General features: G+C 35.5%; 2 protein-coding genes across 5 annotated transcripts; one reads left to right on the top strand and one right to left on the bottom strand.

Moving 5' to 3' along the window:
- The first annotated feature begins 4,692 nt into the window (after positions 1 to 4,692).
- On the top strand, positions 4,693 to 10,807 carry LOC106645861 (uncharacterized). Its single transcript, XM_089589765.1, has 4 exons — positions 4,693 to 4,765; positions 8,589 to 9,693; positions 9,778 to 10,494; positions 10,570 to 10,807. The coding sequence occupies exons 1-4, from the start codon at positions 4,693 to 4,695 to the stop codon at positions 10,805 to 10,807; spliced, it is 2,133 nt and encodes a 710-aa protein (XP_089445891.1).
- A 6,366-nt stretch (positions 10,808 to 17,173) lies between these two features.
- On the bottom strand, positions 17,174 to 22,023 carry MED26 (mediator complex subunit 26). 4 transcript variants are annotated; one of them, XM_014361832.2, is made up of 4 exons: positions 21,882 to 22,023; positions 20,289 to 20,363; positions 19,895 to 20,170; positions 17,174 to 19,683 (listed from the first exon to the last, which is right to left on the bottom strand). In XM_014361832.2, exons 1-4 carry the CDS (start codon positions 21,942 to 21,944, stop codon positions 18,502 to 18,504), a joined length of 1,596 nt encoding a protein of 531 aa, XP_014217318.2. In that variant the 5' UTR covers positions 21,945 to 22,023; the 3' UTR covers positions 17,174 to 18,501. The 4 variants fall into 4 exon arrangements, with proteins under 4 accessions (XP_014217318.2, XP_089445754.1, XP_089445753.1 ...); XM_089589628.1 differs by lacking the exon at positions 21,882 to 22,023 and adding an exon at positions 21,169 to 21,227; XM_089589627.1 differs by lacking the exon at positions 21,882 to 22,023 and adding an exon at positions 20,536 to 20,812.
- Between the last annotated feature and the right edge of the window lie 217 nt (positions 22,024 to 22,240).

The raw sequence follows: 22,240 nt of genomic DNA, 5'->3' as shown, positions 1-22,240 counted from the left end.
CAGTCTCCTAGTTTCGCGGAACAATAAAGCTAGTTGATTATTGTTATTATGATTTAAAAAATAAAAGAAATTGTAATGTTGATTTTTCCTGGTGAGAAAGTTATATCCCAAATTTAGAATTCAAGTGATTAAATGTTTTTTAAAATTAATTTTTCATCAACGAAATTTCATACATCAATTTAAAACGCTTTATTTTTACAATTAACAATGATGAATAACGCACTTAAAAAGTTCTTTGTTCGAATATAAAATGAATTATTTACACGTTAAAGCTGAAAAAATGTTGAAAAATGCAATTAATAGTGAATGGGCGATTTTTTTTTTTAATTAAAGGATTTATTACAATATATACAATTTTTGCACTAACTTTTGTGATTCGTGTACTATATTTAATGTGTCAAAATTAATCTAATTAACTAAGACTTGACGAATATTACAACTGCAATTTTCTAATTTCAACTAACGGTTAATACAAAAAAAAAGAATATTTTATAAAATACTTCAAAATTGGAAAACTTACTGAAAAGCTTATCTCGAACATATCGCCTTATACAAATAAGATAAAACTAATGTACGCTTGCAAGTTATCATGTTTGTACGTGCCGACTCTACTAAAATAAGTATTCAGGCCTTTGTTCGGCAGATTATCTTTAGTTTCGATCAATTACTTCATAGCTGTAATTTAAAAATTTTTTTTATTCACAAGTACTTGATTTGAGGTAAAGTTTAAGCCCCGGTAGATTAAAAATAATGCTTGTATTATAAAGTAATACGCGGTTGAAAATCCCAAATAAGTAATTTTTCAAATTTACTTGCATCTTTGAAGAATTTTTATTAACATGAGCCAATGATTGAGAAAAAATGGATTTTAAACTGAACTTTTAAAAAAAAATTATTAATGCAATTTTTTGTTAACAATTGATTAGCAACGATCCGAAAAATTAATCTACAAGGGCTTAAGTTTTACCTCAAGTCAAGGAATTTAAAAAAAAAAAAAAAAAAAAAAAAAAAAACCACAACTATGAAATAACCGATCAAAACTATGCCGAACGAAGGCCCGAACGCTTTGTTTAATAGAGTCGGCACGTACAAACATAATAACTTGCATGCGTAGATAAGGTTTATCTTATCTGTAAGGCGATAAAGCTCGAAATAAGTTTTTCAGTAAATTTTCCAAACTATAAGCATATTATAAAATATTCATTTTTCAAATTAACAGTTTGAAATGAGAAAACTGCATTTGTAATATTTAGGGAAAAAATTACGTTCATCGTGCTCAGTAGATTAACATACATTAAATTAATAAGCTTTGGTGGGCCCCATGTTTCTATGGGAACCCCTCTAGCTCTTGGATACCACGGGTGGAAGTAAAGAATGCTCAGATCTCGGCTTGGCCTCGGGTGACAATACATACGAGATCTGGATTATTCTCTACTTAACCACCCTAGGCGTGTGAATAGTTAAGTTTGCACAATTAACAGTCACAAATGAACATCAATTCAGAATTTATTAAAGTAATCCTGTTGAGTTTCCAAAATTTTATTTTAATAAAAAATAACATTCAAGCTGTTACTCAGATTATTTTGCTTTTTAAGGTTTCTTAGCAGCTATCTATTGATTTTTTTTTAATTTTAATATACAAAATAAAAGAGTAACAGGCACGAGTTAACCACCCAATGCTCTGCAAAATAAACATTTTATCATTTTCGATTACGCGCTTTATCACGAATTATCCACGCCTCTTAAAATTATTTCGGTATTTCATTATGCAATTAGAGACGCTCCGATGCTCCAAGGAGCATGATGATGATTTTCGACTGCATCGACAGTTCTAACAATGATTGTTTACGCAGGCGACCGTGTGCTCGCGATTACGTTGCTATCACCATTACTCGTTGGTCCATTATTCGACTGTTGGACCGACGCTGGTGCTGGGTGTTGCTGATGATTGGGATTAACTATTACCACGTTCGGATTACCCAGTTTACCGACGCCGGTGAGATATTGAGCACTCATGAGCTGCCCAGCTTTGATAATTGGCGTACCGATTACCTTACCGGTTAGCGGACCTGCTGGCGTAAGGATAACCTGACTGTTACTACCTTGCGACAGTACAGTCATTGTAGGACCAATGACCGGCGTCAGACTTGCGAGTTGCTGATGTCCCGATTGCGTTGTTACCAAATGACAATTTGCTTGAATACCTTCGTGATGTTGTTGGGCAGCTTGTTGTCCTGAGGACGGAGGAGCTATTGAGCCATTGTTGCTCAACGTCGTTTGCTGAACGAGAGTCGTTGTATGAGTCGCGGTCGTGGGCTTTGTTGGTTGTAGCGAGACACCTGCATGGCTCAGCGTTACACCTACCAAAAAAAAATGAAGTTAATGCACCATAGTAAGAATATGTATACTGTTTATACTTTTTTTTCGCTTTCATTTGCCAAGGTTCCATTAACAGCAGCAGTTTTAGCACTTATATCAGCTTGTTCGTTGCCCCTTGTTTCTACATGCAAAGGAATCCATACAAAGCGAATGAAATTGTCTAGCTCAATAGCAACTTACTGGCAACTTTGTTAATTAATATAACAAATAAAATAACACATGCGCCAATTCCCACACAACCCGGGCCGCTTACTGGCCACTCTGTTTATTAATTAAAAAAATAATTAACGCAAGTGCCAATCACCACACATTCCGGAGAGCTAGATGATGATTTTGAAAATTAATAAAATTTATAAAGTAATAACACGAATGCCTATTACCAAACTATAAAGAGCACTTTCTAGTTGCGCTTGACTTTATTTATCATTTGATGCTTTCTCCAAACAAATAATGCAACCAGTAAGCGCCCCGGGTTGCGTAGGGATTGGCGCTTGTGTTATTTTATTTAGTCAATTAATAAACAAAGCGGCCAGTAAGCACCCCGGATTGTTTGGTGATTGGCACTTGCGTTCATTATTTTTTCAATTAATAAACAAAGCAACTAAAAAGCGCCCCGGGTTGTGTGGGGATTGGCGCTTCTGTTATTTTATTTATTGTATTAATTAACAAAGCAACCAAAAAGTGCCCCGGGTTGTGTGGTGATAGGCGCTTGTGTTATTTTATTTAGTCAATTAATAAACAAAGCGGCCAGTAAGCGCCCTGGGTTGTGTGGTGATAGGCGCTAGTGTTATTTTGTTTTTTTTAATTTATAAACAAAGCGGCCAGTAAGCGCCCCGGGTTGTGTTGTGATTGGCGCTTGTGTTATTTTATTAAGTCAATTAATAAACAAAGCGGCCAGTAAGCGCCCCGGGTTGTGTGGGGATTGGCGCTAGTGTTATTTTATTCATTTGATTAATAAACAAAGGGGCCAGTAAGCGCTCCGGGTCATCAGGTGATAGGCGCTTGTGTTATTTTAATAATTATTTATTTAACAGAGTGGCCAGTAAGCGCCCCGGGTCATCAGGTGATGGATGCTTGTGTTATTGGACCTTATTTGAATCTCGCGCTTTACCTTTGGTACTATTTTTTTTTTGATCTAGTTATTTCCCACGTCAGAGAGGTTGGGTCCTAGAGAATTCCCAAATCTGGCCGGAACTATATCTCACCGCTGTACAGGGGTTTCTCTGATTGGTCAAAACTCCGATTTAGTTCTTTCTCGCATAATAGCTAATGAGCAGTTAGTAAATTACGATGTGCCACCTGCCACATTGTTGGCGTGTCATTGCCGTCATTGGTGATGGAAACGAGACAAATATATATTATAGGCGGCACAAGTCTCCCGTTTTCCCGCCAACGGATCTCTCCGGCACTCTCCGCCGTCTTTATACCTTCAGTCGAAGCACGAGGCTACGCAGCTACAGTACATAACATACATTGCAGTTTTGGCTCTTTGACGTATATGTATTGTAACTTACATCCAAAAGTGCTGGTGCTTGGTTGGCAAGTGTGCGAGTGTGCTTTTGAGTGATCGTGAGCAGCGTGAGCTGCGTGAGCGCATTTTGAGCGCAAAAGTGCTATACTTACCTAAATATATTGGTATATAAATTATATAATATATAAAATATTTTGGAATTATAAAATACTTTGACAACACTCACGAAGTGCAGTTTGTGTCTATATTGTGTTAAGTAGTTAGTGTTCTTGTCGCACGGTTGATTGTAAGTTGTATCCATTTGATTCGCGCACCGAAATAATATATACTTACGTGGTGCTCTCTCTGTGCTGGATATATGCTTACTTATTTACTTCGGTTCGAAAGTTTTTAAAACGCCTGTGACAAGGCCAATGGTGAGACAAAAGTAACGGAGCTCTTAGCACGTGGCAGCAACAACAGCAACATTGTATATATTATACAATCGTGCAATTGCGGCTTCCGAGGAGCCCAAGAGGAGAGAAAGGAAAGAAGAACCAACGAGTAAGCTCGATTAGCGTTGCCATCGGAGAACCGGACTAAGTTAATTCAGGTCACAGATACAGGTTTCGGTTAGTATCATATACCTATAAGTAATACTTAACACTTGAGAAAATGTTCCCGCGCGGGCGACTAAATTTATCATATAGAGTATTGTAAGTAGGCGGATTGCCATCAGGTCGGGCCTGATCTTTGTCTCTGGAGACGAGCCAACGAGGGAAGCTAAAGCCGGAGCGGGAATTGGGTTTTACAACCTCACGACGGGCGTCAACGCGCACTCTCGCCAAGTGTGAACGTCCGACATGCTTAGTGTGGCTCAAGCACGTCATCGTCCAGCCGAAACGCCGGCTTCAACATCGCAACGTTCTGCATCAGGTAAGTCTTACTTTCCTTTTACACCCAAGTACTAAGTATACACACACTATCATTTATACAGCTTAAAACTTCATTTTTTATTTTTCCCACTTATGCATGTGTGTGTACATTATATATATAAATATATACGTTCTTGCTTTATACTCGCTAGCTCTTCTGCTTCTATTCATTCTGCCGCTGCTCTCTGCACATGATGGCTCCCTCTCATTATTATGGTTATTCCGACAAACGGAGTGTTCCTACATCTTTTTGCTTTCGTGTCAACGTGTTAACTTGAAACTTCACTCCGCTTAATTACTTTTTTTTTTTTTTTTTTTTTTTTTCCAATCAAGTTTTCGTCACGGTAAAACTGATAAGTAGTCTAATTACTTACCTATTATACTTGATAACAGCAATCCGACTCTTGTGATATACATATGCATACCCACATATACATAGGCACACCGGTAGACTGATTATCGAGAGCGATAATACAAATATTTTTGTAATTATATCTAGAAAATAATTTTACAAAATTTTAGTAGCAATATATTAAACACAAATTTAATTCATTGGGTGGCCTCCTAATACATACCTTCTGGTCTCAACTGAATATTCTCAACATAGTTTTCCTCATTGTCAAGGTTTTGCTTCTTGCTGATAATGCAATACTCTGGTTCCGTGCTTCTGCGTTTGAGCACATTAGATCTCTCAGGTGACCATGGATGTACTGTAAGAGAAAAAAATTGTTATTTGACAAGTTTTTTTATTACAAATTATGAAGTTGGACTTTGTACACTACGGTTCATTAAATTTGTGTTTAATATATTGCTACTAACATTTTGTAAAATTATTTTCTAGAAATAATTACAAAAATATTTATATTATCGCTCTCGATAATCAGTCTACCGGTGTGCCTATGTATATGTGGGTATGCATATGTATTTCACAAGAGTCGGATTGCTGTTATCAAGTATAATAGGTAAGTAATTAGACTACTTATCAGTTTTACCGTGACGAAAACTTGATTGAAAAGAAAAAAAAAAAAAAAAAAAGTCATTAAGCGGAGTGAAGTTTCAAGTTAACACGTTGAAACCAAAGCAAAAAGATGTAGGAACACTCCGTTTGTCGGAATAACCATATAAATGAGAGGGAGGCATACTCAAGGCATTCAACACTTAGGAAAGGGATGGGTGGCCTCCTAATACATACCTTCTGGTCTCAACTGAATATTCTCAACATGGTTTCCTTCATTGTCAAGGTTTTGCTTCTTGCTGATACTGCAATACCCTGGTTCCGTGCTTCTGCGTTTGAGCACATTAGATCTCTCAGGTGACCATGGATGTACTGTAAGAGAAAAAAATTGTTATTTGACAAGTTTTTTTATTACAAATTATGAAGTTGGACTTTGTACACTACGGTTCATTAAATTTGTGTTTAATATATTGCTACTAACATTTTGTAAAATTATTTTCTAGAAATAATTACAAAAATATTTGTATTATCGCTCTCGATAATCAGTCTACCGGTGTGCCTATGTATATGTGGGTATGCATGTGTATATCACAAGAGTCGGATTGCTGTTATCAAGTATAATAGGTAAGTAATTAGACTACTTATCAGTTTTACCGTGACGAAAACTTGATTGGAAAAAAAAAAAAAAAAAAAAGTCATTAAGCGGAGTGAAGTTTCAAGTTAACACGTTGACACGAAAGCAAAAAGATGTAGGAACACTCCGTTTGTCGGAATAACCATATAAATGAGAGGGAGGCATACTCAAGGCATTCAACACTTAGGAAAGGGATGGGTGGCCTCCTAATACATACCTTCTGGTCTCAACTGAATATTCTCAACATGGTTTCCCTCATTGTCAAGGTTTTGCTTCTTGCTGATACTGCAATACTCTGGTTCCGTGCTTCTGCGTTTGAGCACATTAGATCTCTCAGGTGACCATGCATGTGCTGTGAGAGAAAAAAATTTTTTTCTTTTACAGTACATGCATGGTCACCTGAGAGATCTAATGTGCTCAAACGCAGAAGCACGGAACCAGAGTATTGCAGTATCAGCAAGAAGCAAAACCTTGACAAGGAGGGAAACCATGTTGAGAATATTCAGTTGAGACCAGAAGGTATGTATTAGGAGGCCACCCATTCCTTTCCTAAGTGTTGAATGCCTTGAGTATGCCTCCCTCTCATTTATATGGTTATTCCGACAAACGGAGTGTTCCTACATCTTTTTGCTTTCGTGTCAACGTGTTAACTTGAAACTTCACTCCGCTTGATGACTTTTTTTTTTTTTTTTTTTTTTTTCAATCAAGTTTTCGTCACGGTAAAACTGATAAGTAGTCTAATTACTTACCTATTATACTTGATAACAGCAATCCGACTCTTGTGATATACACATGCATACCCACATATACATAGGCACACCGGTAGACTGATTATCGAGAGCGATAATACAAATATTTTTGTAATTATTTCTAGAAAATAATTTTACAAAATGTTAGTAGCAATATATTAAACACAAATTTAATGAACCGTAGTGTACAAAGTCCAACTTCATAATTTGTAATAAAAAAACTTGTCAAATAACAATTTTTTTCTCTTACAGTACATCCATGGTCACCTGAGAGATCTAATGTGCTCAAACGCAGAAGCACGGAACCAGAGTATTGCAGTATCAGCAAGAAGCAAAACCTTAACAATGAGGGAAACCATGTTGAGAATATTCAGTTGAGACCAGAAGGTATGTATTAGGAGGCCACCCATCCCTTTCCTAAGTGTTGAATGCCTTGAGTATGCCTCCCTCTCATTATTATGGTTATTCCGACAAACGGAGTGTTCCTACATCTTTTTGCTTTCGTGTCAACGTGTTAACTTGAAACTTCACTCCGCTTAATTACTTTTTTTTTTTTTTTTTTTTTTTTTCCAATCAAGTTTTCGTCACGGTAAAACTGATAAGTAGTCTAATTACTTACCTATTATACTTGATAACAGCAATCCGACTCTTGTGATATACACATGCATACCCACATATACATAGGCACACCGGTAGACTGATTATCGAGAGCGATAATACAAATATTTTTGTAATTATTTCTAGAAAATAATTTTACAAAATGTTAGTAGCAATATATTAAACACAAATTTAATGAACCGTAGTGTACAAAGTCCGACTTCATAATTTGTAATAAAAAAACTTGTCAAATAACAATTTTTTTCTCTTACAGTACATGCATGGTCACCTGACAGATCCAATGTGCTCAAACGCAGAAGCACGGAACCAGGGTTTTGCAGTATCAGCAAAAAGCAAAACCTTGGCAATGAGGGAAACCATGTAGAGAATATTCAGTTGAGACCAGAAGGTATGTATTAGGAGGCCACCCATCCCTTTCCTAAGTGTTGAATGCCTTGAGTATGCCTCCCTCTCATTATTATGGTTATTCCGACAAACGGAGTGTTCCTACATCTTTTTGCTTTCGTGTCAACGTGTTAACTTGAAACTTCACTCCGCTTAATGACTTTTTTTTTTTTTTTTTTTTTCCAATCAAGTTTTCGTCACGGTAAAACTGATAAGTAGTCTAATTACTTACCTATTATACTTGATAACAGCAATCCGACTCTTGTGATATACACATGCATACCCACATATACATAGGCACACCGGTAGACTGATTATCGAGAGCGATAATACAAATATTTTTGTAATTATTTCTAGAAAATAATTTTACAAAATGTTAGTAGCAATATATTAAACACAAATTTAATGAACCGTAGTGTACAAAGTCCAACTTCATGATTTGTAATAAAAAAACTTGTCAAATAACAATTTTTTTCTCTTACAGTACATGCATGGTCACCTGACAGATCTAATGTGCTCAAACGCAGAAGCACGGAACCAGGGTATTGCAGTATTAGCAAAAAGCAAAACCTTGGTAATGAGGGAATCCATGTTGAAAATATTCAGTTGAGACCAGAAGTTACTCTGACGCTTATTTCTAAAAATAGTGGTTCAACTGCAATCAAGGAAATATATCAATACAACATCAACATTCCCAATTCCTTTGACGAAAGTTATGAAGAGGCTTGTGATGAAAGCTTTGAAAAACTCAAAGATGAGAAAGTTGAAGAAACATCCGTCAATTTAACTAGAAATAATGATTTCAGTTATCTTGAAAATTACAAAGAAATTAAGTTGACGAGAATTAATCGAACTGGAAGTATTCAAGTACTAAACCAAGATGAATTGCATAATTTATGTTTGCCTGATGAAGTCCATGCAAAAGATTCCGAAGCATGTTCACAGCTTGATGAATCAGAGGCTCAAATATCAACCAAGTTGGTTGCTGATCTTCCAGAAGTTTCTATTGAGCCTTGTTTAAGTAATGCTAAAGCCAAAATTTCGGAATCCAAACCAAAAAAGCGTAGATCACATAAAAAAACTCAAGCAAGGCTCGAAAGAGCTGCTGAAGTATTGAAACAGCAAGAAGTTGAAAACGAAATTGCCACTAACTCTGATTTAGAGAACTACAGCAAGGATGGAAACTTGATTTCATCTACAATTCCAGTCAATGATGAAATCATTTCTGACCAAACCACATATCCCGAGGTATGTTCTTCATTGTTTGAAGAACCGCAAACACCTATTATTACTTATACAACTGCCCCTACTGTCTGTGATTATGATCTCTTCAGTAATGTTGGGATTCCCGTTGAAACTTATTGGTCTAAGGACAAACCCTACTATGCTCATGGATTGCCAAACCCAGTAACAGAAAACAGATGTTGGATTAATGCAACTTTACAAGTTTTGTTTCGACTACCTGTTTTCAACGATCTTAGCTTGTTAGATACATCTAATTGTTCTAAATTGACAAGGTCACTTGAAAGTATTCAATACTACTGGAAAAGAGGAATGACCAGAAACTACGCTTACAATACAAGTTTTCAGTAAGTAATTAACGCTAAGCTTGTTTCCTTACACGATTTATTAGTTTCTTTTGCAATCTTTAATTGTGTTATTTTTTGTTATAGTCATTTCAAAGAGGAGTTATCAATATTAGACAAAGGCTATTCATCCAAAGCCCAACAAGACGTTTCTGAATTTCTTATGAATCTATTGAATTTTATTAAAACGGAATTCGAAACAAAGTCCAAAGAATCACATAGTAATGAAATTGAAAATATACCTAATAATGAACAAGACACACCCAGAAAGTCACAAAGTACTTCACATGATTTGAATAAAAGATCACCATTGGCTGATATTTCTGCATCTACAGGTCAATCTAGAAGCAGTCATGTAACAAATAATGAACAACAAGAAAAGGGAAGTACTACAACTCTTTCCTCACCAAAGTCTCAAAATGATGAAGCTGAAGCTAGGCCTAATGTCATTGATGACAATTTTTTACTATACATGGTGGAGAATTATTCTTGCCTTCAATGCTCTAAGAAAAGACAACGAAACATAGAAAATTTAATGTTATTGATTGATTTGCCGTCCGACGATTGTGATGGTACTCTTGACTTAATTGACATGATTAATACAACCTACCATACGGAACAAAGAGAACTGACGTGTGAATCATGCAAGCACGATAGACATACTATGGATACCAAGTTAAAGGAGATTCCAAAAATTTTGATGGCTCAAATAAAGCGGTATGAAATGACTAGCGAAGGTATCATCAACAAAAAATCGACTAAAATTGATATTCCACGGTTATTGCAGCTTGACAGCCTTGTTATGTAAGTCTTTTTAATTTACCAGTATGCTGTACAAAAATTTGTTGTATCATTAATATAGTATTGGCTTTGTTTCAGACAAAACGATTCAGAGTTGAGTCTTTCTCCATCATATGAACCTGTTGGTATAATATCACACATTGGTGACAGCATAGACTCAGGACATTACATTAGTTTTGTGAAACACAAAGATGAATGGTTTTGTTATGATGATGCAAATGTAAAAATACTAGATGAGGATGAAGTTTTTAAATGTGTACAAACGAATGCTTATGTAATATTCTTCCAAGAGACGGGTCGGCGACATTGTGCCTAAAACTACACAGTAAAAAAGCTTTACTAGCGAATTGTAAAAATTTACTAAATGAAATAATGTAAAAGTACAATTTTTTTTGCAAAATTACAAAAATTTTCGTAGTTGTACAAAATTTTTGTAATTTCACTAGATTTTATGTTGGACAGAACTGCGACCCATATTAAATGTAGTAAATATACAAGTCAGATTGTAGTCCATTTTACAACTTCCTGAGTAATTTTAATACTGCGTAATAGTAAGTTTACAATCTTTTTGTAAAATAAGCTAACGGTACGTAAATGGATTTATGAATAAGATACACTATACAGTCAGACTGTAACAGTCTATACATAATACATATATCCAGGCACGAGGCACAGAGGCTGCGCATTGTGAATGTAAATATTGCGAACACAAAAGTAAGTATAAAACAACTTTTACAAGATTTAACAAAACACCACGAAGTGCTATTGCAGGCTTGCAGCTGCTCTCGGTTTTCAGTTTATTAGTGATATTCGTCGATATCGCAATGTAAGTTTCGTTCTTTCAGTTATTGTTTGCAAACTAGCGAATTACAGTTTCAAAAGTAAGGTTACAATAATTGAAGTTAATGTACAGATTGTAATAACGAATAGTTCTATTGTTACTCTAATATTTTTTTAAAGTTTTTATTTTATTTAACGTCTCAGTAGATTGTAAGACATTAACAAAAAAGTTTTACGTTAAAGTTATCAATACAAAATAAAATTCAGAAGAAAAAAAAAAAAAAAAAAAAAAAAATTTTCATAACGATTTGTAACCCTTTTCCCGATAAATTGTGAAACAATTTTCAGATTGTTGTTAATCGTAATAAAATTTCGTTCTTTATTCTCACTGTAGACTGAATTTATTTATCCATTTACAATTTCATTTCAAAAAATACTACAGAAGGTGTAAGTCACGCCCTCTATCATTAGTAAACTTGTTTGCCATTTTTGTATACTTAAATCTAAAATAAATAAGTGATACTTTATGTTGAATAGAGTTTTAAGGTTAAGTTTTATGTTTTCAAGTTATTGTGATTTAACATTACTTATTAATTAATTTAAGATGAGCAATGACAAATCTAATCTTATTAAACAAACAAATAGTACTTTCAACACTGCGAAATTGTTTAATACGTTATAATAACGACCAGTAAAGTGTGCTTCACGATGGGGACAAGATGTCTTGTTTACGCAGGTAATGAGGAACGCGTTATTTTGGCTGTTCCTTTTAATGTACATTTTGACCGACAATGAACATGGAACGGAACATGCAAAAATTAATAAAAATATTCAGTTTTTCATCAAACTATACATATAAATCGAAAGTATAGCTTCAATACATGCAAAAAAATTTAACTCCGAGCTCATATAATGCTTTATAATTATTACAGCATGGGTAAAGAAATCCTCTCTCTTCATAGTAAGTGTCACTTATCCTCATAAATTTTAGATGCAGAAAGTGCACATTCTTAAATTATTTTTTATTTACTTCTCATATCGGTGAATTCAGATAAAATTTTTAAAAAAGTTTTAAAGATATTTTAAGCTATTTATTGTAATTTTTGTAAACTTATAAATAAGCAATAAAAATTTTGGTACAAAAAATAAGAAATCGTTCCGCCATAGGGACAATATTCCTTGATAGGGACATTTACCTTATCAAAAGTACATATCACTGAGCTCCGCGTGCGCGGACAATCTGGCCCATATCGGGACGGAGCACCGCGTACCCAGACATATAACAGACACCTTATTTGTAGTCCGCGAATGCGGATATATTATAAATTAATAGTACTGTGTACCATGTACGCAGTCAGTAACGTATGCGGACAGTATATTTACTCTTCGGTGAACTGTGACAAACATATGTACGATGTGCATTGTCATTTAATCTTCTGTTATGCTAATTCTACGTATACTTAATATTAACGTAATTATTCAAAAAAAATCCCATATTTTTCTGTAATGTGGATGGAAGGATATGGAAAACTAATTTCACGAATAAATTACATACAACTTTTAAAACGATTTTATTTTTCTCACAATTTACTTTTTTACAAGTATAATGAACAAACGTTTTTATGCTACATTCCAATAAATGATATAAATAAATATAAGCTGCAATAATTACATCTTAATTTTGTTAATACAATAATTGCACACCCATAGTGCGTCATTAATGTCTTCAGGCACTTCGCAGCATTCAAAGTGTAACCAACTTCGACACAAATCACAACTGAAAACACCACGGATCGCTGGTTTTCTGCATATCCGACACATGCGTGTCTTTGACAATTTCTTTCTCAACTTTAACAGGGTCTTATATGAATCAGCGTCAAAGTATGGTTTTAATGTAGAAATTTTTATTTCCTTATCCTTAAAAGTATCTGAAAGTCTAATTCCATGTAATTGTTGCTCTGTAAGAATGGTTTTTTGTGTGTATGGTGTGCGTGACGATCGAACAAATAATTACGCAGAGGCATATCATAAGGACCAGTGGAACGCTGTATTACCAAAGCATCCTAATATAAATGCATTTATAGGTGAGTCGAGACACTTTGTTTACCCGCACATGTTAGTCGTTATTTCATTTTGTTTTTAATGCTTATGCGTGTCACCTGTATTTTTTTTAATAATTAGTGTTCACGTTGTTATGTGCCACGATTGACTTGTTATCATATAGTTATGCCCCATAAATTACATGAAGCCTAATAGTACATATTAAATGTTAAATAAATGGCAGTAAATTTGGTTATAATTATAATAATTCATTAGAAGTAGGCTTTCTTTTACGTGACTGACTTGGTTTCATAACAAATTCGGGTACTAGGTTTCAAAATATTGTTGGAAAAAGTTGTGCATTACATTGACACTCATTCATTTTCCTTTCAATACCTTTTGCAATTAAATTAAAATGATAAAGTAATTTGTAATGTTATGTATGTTACTTGTATACCTTAATGATGGACAAATTTTTTTTCATAATTTTTTTTTTATTTTACGGTCATTTCACAACTTCTTGTTTATTTGTGAAATTTCAGAAAATGTTTGGATATTTAATGAGAAAATTATGTAAAATACGAAAAACATAGATGCAAACTTATGATACAAATGTTAAATGGCACCAATTTCGGTTGCATCATCAACTTTTAGAATCGATTTTCTTAAAAGAACTATCCATGCAAGTCTCGAATAATTTGTGATGCAGATTAAATAGACCTTGGCGTACAACACACATATTTTCTTGAACTTATCTATATATATATATACATTGATGTACTTTTGTTTTATAAAATATCAGATTTAGATTTATTATATTACAGACAATCTCAAAGTCATTCTACAGCAGAGCCGAGTCACCAAAATGGCAATCACTTTTGGAACATTTAGAACTCGCGAAAAAAAAAGTAATATCCGCATACGTAGTTTTCATCTACGTCTACGTGTTATCGATGTCAGCTCCAGACAACCTTACGGCAAAAAATTACTAGCCTAGTTTTAGGCACAATGTCGCCGACCCGACTCCGTCAAGAGTCTACTATAATCTCTGTCAGCGTTTATTATGTATAGTATTTGAATAAAAAAAAATCGACTTGTCAAAGCTGCTGGGTGATTCAGTAGCAAAAATATATAAATGAACTATGATGTAAGAAAAAGTAAATTAAGATTTTTTACATCCTGTACAAGATTGTTGTCCCCAACTAAAAATCAATCCAAAGCACACACAATTATTTTTGTAAGTAGTTAGACGATATTGTCATAGCTTGCATCAATAATCATTTGTATGGTTTGTTCCTATTCAGCGCATTTATTCTTGACAATAATTTATGTGACTCCATGAAATTTGAATTAAACATGCAAGTATACAAATACTCGTACATGGGGACGTGAGTTCGCGTACGCAAATATAAAAATGAATTGTATACCTAAAGAATCTGAACACGATTACTGCATAACATTTTGACTACCGAAACGGAGCATAATTATTTTCTAAAACGATGTATTTTTAAATGAAAAGTAAACAAAAATAAAAATGTCTGCAAAATACTGAAAACGTGGGGACAAATATTTGTAAAAAGAATATGTATATTCTGTACAATGGAAATAAAAATTATTAAACTTAAACTACTGAAAACGCAATTTTTCTTTATGTCAATACATTACAAAAATTACTTTACAAAATACACAATACCCAGCGGACTCACACATCTACACACACACACACACAATAACACAAAATTTAAGCTTCTCTAACTCTAGATTCGTTCACCTTACAATCCAGGGACGGTCGGGGACGGTGTGAGCGAGTCGGAGACGAAAGTGAACAAGTGCTCTTCTCCGATCGTCCGCGATCGTCCCTAACCGTACGCGATGCGCAGTTGTACACGTTCGAGAGCGAGTCGGCCTCCGAAATTATTTTCCTTCTTCTTTCTCCTCTTATGCCCTTTCGTCTTCTAGGGGAGTGGTCCTCACGGACCTGTCCCATGCGGGGAGGTTAGTTTTTAGTCGGTAGGCACACCGGGTGAATCCGACACTACCACCGGATTAGCTGGGGTGTCTATGAAGATTTTCCCCTCCCCGCTCCATCAAACAAAAAAAAAAAAATACAACAAAATCAGCGAGAATTTTTTTTTTTTCATTCTTGTTTCATTGGAATGTTATTAATATTACGTGTAAGTCAATTTTAATTTAGCACCTGTCTGGAAAGTTAGTGTTTTTTTGTGTGTAAAAACAAATTGCAACAAAGTGGTTGAAGTAATCAACTTGTAATTATGTTTATGTTACAGAGAAATTTTTCGAAACATCATATTAAGTACGGGATGAAAATTTGTAATAAAGTATGAAATTAGATTAATCAGATGAGATTACGACAAAAATGCAAAACAGAGTGTTAAGCTTAAAAAAAAAAAAAAAAACAGAAATTTAAGTAAATGATTTGATATAAATTTTAACAGCTAATTTACCGAGAGAATAAGGAAAAGTGAAAGTAAAACTGTGTAAGGTAAAAGTACGTATTATGGATACAAATTTCGATTGTTACGTTTCATCGACCAATATTAAATAAAAAAATAGTCATATGCTCATAATTTTTGGTTTTAATAGAAGCGCTATACTCTTCTGAACAAATTGACATTTTTGAAATTAAATTTAGATGTAAAAAAATAATTTTATAAGCAAATTTTGACACGATCAAAATGTCCATAACTATGGAATAGCTAAAAAGTTGTGTCCATATTTATGAGACACAAGTCCCAATTATGAAATTTACATGTTAATTAAATGGGCTCGTGCGTTTCATAAATAGGAACGTCACACATAGCAGGTTACGTTTCAAACTGTCCGTATTATGAAAACCGGATTCGTAATAATATATTTTTCAATATAATAATGTTTGAAATTGTTTACTATTTTTGTTAATTTGATACGGTAGTATTATAGAGATTCTTCAGTATATTTTATTTTTATTATTAGAATTTTCATGATTATTTAATCTTGAGTTTTCATAATAGGGACATGTTTCACGAATAGGTACTTTTACCTTATGCGCGTGTGACATATTTTTCGCAAATATTTCAAAAAGTATAATTGTATATCCAGCTGCTGTACCAGCTGCCGCTCACACCGCAGAGTGAGACGAGTGAGTGCACACTGCACAGTGCACTGCACTGCAAGATGCGTATCAGCGTATGCGTATATATCATGATGATATCGTAAGGTAAAACAGTTTTTATGCCAGAGATGATCTCTGTTTATGCATAACATATTAAAAAAACAGACATGTGCTTTTTCACTCCTCGTATTCCTCGTAAAATAAGAGGCTACTTAGGCGACCTTCTTGCAGCAAAATTTCCTACTTTTTCCTCTACCCCCTCGCTGTATTGGGAGGCGACCCATCCCTTTCCCAAGTAGTGTGGGCCTTAGTGTATTCTGACGTATGACACTACATATTATAAAAAAATAAGAAAAGTAAAAAAATGTACTGCTCTCATCAGATGAAAACTTACACATTACTTAAATCCCCAACAAACATTTTTTTGTACATTACTTGAATTTCCAACTTTTTTTGAAGGTCAATGAACCTTCACGATTTATTTGCTATATCTATACGTTTTTCTCTCCCAGATTTCCTCAAATTCAATCATTTTTTTCAATTTAAACAATTAATAATTTGGAAAAAATTAATAATTTCACACAGAAAATATGTTTATTGAGTATTTTTCAAGTATTTTACTTTATACTTTTCATTACTTACGTAAAAAAATGTTTAAAAATTCATTTTTGATAACTACTCTACAAAATAATGTTTTTAAATAAATTGTACGTTTGATTGTATTTAAATTTTATTCACAATATATTTGGTTCCAACACCATCCATAAAAAACAAATCATTTATGCGTATTCATGAACGCGCAACTGAATTTACTTGCACTATGGAAATTATAAAAAATTCACTTCAAACTATTACTGCGCAATACATTGCAAATAAATTTTACAGCTGTACTATTTGAATAGCATATTGTTTTCGAGGTCATCACTAATTTAACTATTTACATACTTGGTACTGTTGAAACAAGAGCCAGGAATGATTTAATTAATTTTTGTGACACTTTATTAGCATTGTAGAAGTTTTCGTGGGAATCATAATAAAAATAGTGAAGGCATCTTGTTGAGACTTATAACAATTACACCTACATTTTATATTTGAGCTGTATGATTAACTGTTAATGCTTCAATTTATTTTACCAAACACCCATCCATCCATGAATTTTATTTGATAAACTTTTTCTTCTGAGCATGTAAAAAATGAATATTTATAATTTGTAATTAAATAGAAATTTTATTTTAACAAAATGTTAAGGTTGAGTTGTATGATAAAATATAATGATAAATTTCTACAAGGAAATAATACAAAGACTAAATTGAATGAAAAATGGAAATATCATATATTTTGTTTGCTTTAGACCATTTTATAAACGTTAATAAAAACTGACAATCAACTGTAAACAAAATAGTTTGATTCTCCATCAGCTATTTGTAACGGCAGAAAAAGGAAATTATAAATGACGTATCAAACGTTTTCCATGATAATCGTAGTAATACTAAACGCTGAAAATTTGAAAAACAATATAAAATTATCGTTTTGTATCTCCATTTAAAATTATGTCTCGAGAGTCTCATATCCACTTAAAGGACATTATGATTCCTAAATACTTTCTTTACGTGCCTTTAAAAATAATTTAATAGACTTAACAATGTAATTACATGCTATTCTTTGCCGGACGCTTTATTCATAACATATAGTTCTGACTTGAAAGTAATCTTTGATTGATTTGTGAACTATTTTTTAAAATTAGTATACTTTCAAGCACTAAACAAAAACAAAATATTCAACCAACTCAAACTCGATGCAAAGAAAATACATGATTGATCATCACAATTATTTTTAGGAAAAAAAGTCAACATCTTTTTCTTATAATAGTAAGTTAGGTATGTGACGCACATTTCTTAACACAATCGGTTTTTCCAGTTAAAAAAAATGATATCGCCACAGTCATATGATATGGAAAAACATAAACAAATGAACGATCATTTGATAGACAAGAGTTATGGATGCAACACATCAATATGACTCGATTGGTACAAGTATTAATGAGTTTTTCTTAAGCTTTATTAAAACAATTTTAATAACTAATCGATGATAACGTAAGGCAATATGTGGAGGATTTGGCCATCGCAGCTCGGCCTTGCGAGCATCTCGTGCCATTCTCGAAATACTTCGTCCTTATGGCTATCCAAAGGCCTTTGCAAGCCAACAACACTATCAATTTCAAGTTTCACTTCATTGTCATCATTGCAAGTCTTTGATAAATCACTGTTTTCAAGGGGAAACCGAAATTGCGGCTGAAAATTTCCGTTCAGTCCTTCATTGCATTCACGGTGTAACCTCACAAGGTCATCCTCGGTAATTTCCCACTTCACTACGTTACTTTTGTTTACCTCACCATCAGCCTCTTCACTACCAGCTTGGGCATCGTACTTTTCATCCTCACCCCAATCTATTGAATCACGATCTAATGGCGGCAACTTGGCAAGTATCTCCTCGACCGTCAGATCCTGTGTCTTTATCTTATCGTCGGTGGCTAATTCCGAATCTCGCGTATCATCGTCAACAGAATCCGAATCTACATACTTTCGGGATTCCTGCTTGATACCTTTTTCCGCAGGCGATGATTTTTTGTAGGAATAGTTGTGATTATTAGACAGATATTTGTGGTTTTCACTGTCTTTTTTATTCCTCACGCTCTTGGCATTCGGGTTATTGACACCATGACTAGGTAAAAGATTGGCAATTGAATTGGAACCTCGAGCCTGCAAGTCAGCTAGCAACTCTTGAGTCGTTTTAAGTTTCGGATTTCGCGAAAAACTAGCTAGTTTTTCTTTTACACTGTCCTCAACAGACACTTGTTTTTTTATCGACTTACTACCTTTCTTCCGACCACGTTTTTTCACTACATTGATCTCATCATTGGAGGAAGGCTCTATAAGTTCTGGATTCCTTTCTTTAAGGGTAGGGCTAGGCACTTGCGAGTTTATATTGTTACCACTCAAGATTTCACCGTTCAGTCGCTGTTTTTTGATTGGGGGTTCGACATCAATAATAATTACTTCATCTTTTCGTAGCCGCTTGTTTGAACTGTGAGTCCTAGGCACTGCTTCTTGCAAATAGTTTTGACTGCTACTTTTCACTTCTAACTGAGCAGAGTTAGAATTTAGCCTGTGATTACTCACGGGAGTTACGGATGGTTTGATTGGAGATATGACTGGTGAACGTGACTGATCACTATGCAGCGACAAAGATGGGCTTGAAACCTGAAAATGATATTGTAGTTATTTTTTAGGAACATCTTGAAAAATTTCTATTAAATAAAAGCACAAATATTGAAACTCACAAGCATAATGAAACAAATTTTAGTTTAGGTATAAGAGAAAAAGCAGATGAGACCCAGAAACATACTTCATGCATTTGTTGTTTACATTGATTGAAAAAAAAAGCATTGAATAGAACGTAAAAATTTCTTACCCTGCTAAGAGAGGTAGTTTTCAAAAGAGGGCTTTGAGGTTTGAGACCTCTGAATGCTGGGCACTGAGGTTTCAGATTTCTTAGGGCTAGGTTTTGCGTGTTGGTGCCATTGAAGACCGTCGGCGCCGTATCTGCAACTGTGGGCTGTGGAGTAGCTTGTGCAGGAGGTAACAATAATCCTCGCCATCTACGCACAAGGTCTTTTGCCCGTTTGGCCAGAGCATCGTTACTCGTTTTTCTACGCAACTCATTGATGTGCTTTCCAAGCCTGGTGCTCTACAAATGTAATTTTTTTTAAAAATGTCAAATATTTAGTAACACAAAAAATAGAATGTGAGAGTTTTTATTGCTGTTCAAATAACTTGACGCATTAGTTGATTGAATTCATACATACTTCAAGCGCTTCTTTGGTGATGGTAGTCTTTTCCAAGGCCGTGATGACTTCGACAACGAATCCCATATTAGTAACCTGTGCAGAAACAACACGATCGTTAATTTTTGGGGCCAGAGGCGCTTGCGAGAACTAAAGTATATAATACATGATGACGTTGGGGCGCGTGTTTCTCTCTAGCCTCTTGTATTGAAAGATGCCAAATCACTTGATTTTAGAGTACTAAGAAAGGGTTTTCGGAGATACCTACGTTAAGGAACATGCGTTGCTGAGGCTAATTCATGTAAGCTGAAGGGAAAAATGTATCGGAGCAGTCGAGAAACCTTGTTGTAGATGAGGGAAATAAAAAAAATGATATAAAAATTCTTGATACTCGTTGGAGGTCGAATACGGGTGTGTCATAACGACACACAAGTGCGCCTCGACAGCACATGAATAAATGTGCGAAATCACGATGTCCCTTTCGCCGAAAAGGGAAATCCCAAAGTGCGGTGCACACGTCAGAGCAGCAATCTCGTGGCTTAAAAATAAATGTCGTACATGTATTTTTTTTTTTTTTTTTCCCAAGAAGCAAGAGGGGCGGGCAGGAGAGAAGAGGCACAAGTAGAGTAGCGTGGTTGCCGTAGCTTTAGCATGGGTATATTGAATTTCCTGTGTCGGTCATCGAACGAGAACAAAGTAGGTATACCCAAGTACTGAAGTATCTCTCGAAGAAGGGCAGCAAGGCACGAGCAGACCGTCAGACCCTCTTCAAGATTGTATTCCGGATTCCCCAGTTTTTAAAGGTCACTGAAATATTTCAGAAGGTGTCTCGAATGTTCGATGGGGGGGAGGGGAGGGGAACGAATACGCAATAATCAAGACAATAATTATCATCTGGTACCTGCATGTACACATGATAGACACGGATGTAGGCTACACGTTTGTGTGAGTAAGAAGGTATCAGACACGTCTTTTCGAGACGAAGAGCATTTTAGTCGATGGGCACGTGCGCTCAAGTAAAGTGTAAGCTGCAAGCATCAAAGCGGTACACTTGCTATTTAAAGGGGAAACGATTGGTAGGCAATGTACAACGATATGGTATACGGAGACACGCGCGCGCGCGCAGACGTCATCTACGAGTAACGAGCGCGAGCGAGACGGAAGAGGGTTGTATGAGTCGTGGGGGCAGTAGAGCCGCAGCATCGGCAGCTGGCCTCACCAGCAGAGCAGCCGGGGGAAGCCGCGACGACGGCTGCCACACCAGCAGCAGCCATGCGGCAGACGGAGCCCCTAGGTACGGAGATAACTGAGGGGGTGCGCGAGGGAGGAGCAGTCGTGGTCGTGGGGCATCGCTGACAGTGTGCTAACGGAGACGACGAAAGAGAGAGAGAGAGAGAGAGAGAAAGAGAGAAAGAGAGAAATATCGAGTAGAGTGCAAATGTGTGAGAGCGTTTCCCCCCTTACCACCTCCCTCTTTTATCAGCCCAAGCACGAGTCGTATTACTGTTGCACATAGTATGTAGGGACCGGACCCAATGGCCTAAAATGAGGACAACGACGACAGCGGTGAAAGGGCTTTAGTTCAAATGGCGGCTGCAGGGACTCGACACTTACATTGTAATCCTGGTCAACGGACAACAACAACTTTTCGGTGAGGTCGGTGAAATACTTCTGCATCGGGGGGGCTTGTCGGCTGATGGTGCGTTCCACCAGAGCAGCGAGCCCTCGCAGAGGCGGTGGCGGCGGCTGCTGCACCTCCTCCTCCTCCACCACGTCCTCGTAGGTGTCGGGCTCGTGTTGGCTCTCTCGTGGGGGGCCAAATGGCGAAATATGCAGCTCGGTCGCGAGGCAGACACGGCTCCGCGGGCCGTCCGTCTGTCCCTCAGTCTCAGTAGTAGGGTTATTATACGTATGGTAATGGTAGTAGTGACAATAACAACAATGCTGGCAAAATGTATAGATATATGGGGTTG

This window comes from Copidosoma floridanum, unplaced genomic scaffold (assembly GCF_036245765.1).
Source record: "Copidosoma floridanum isolate Cflo_tuat_1 unplaced genomic scaffold, Cflo_Japanese_pri ptg000009l, whole genome shotgun sequence".
NCBI lineage: Eukaryota > Metazoa > Arthropoda > Insecta > Hymenoptera > Encyrtidae > Copidosoma > Copidosoma floridanum.
This window is presented reverse-complemented; position numbering and strand designations above follow the sequence as displayed.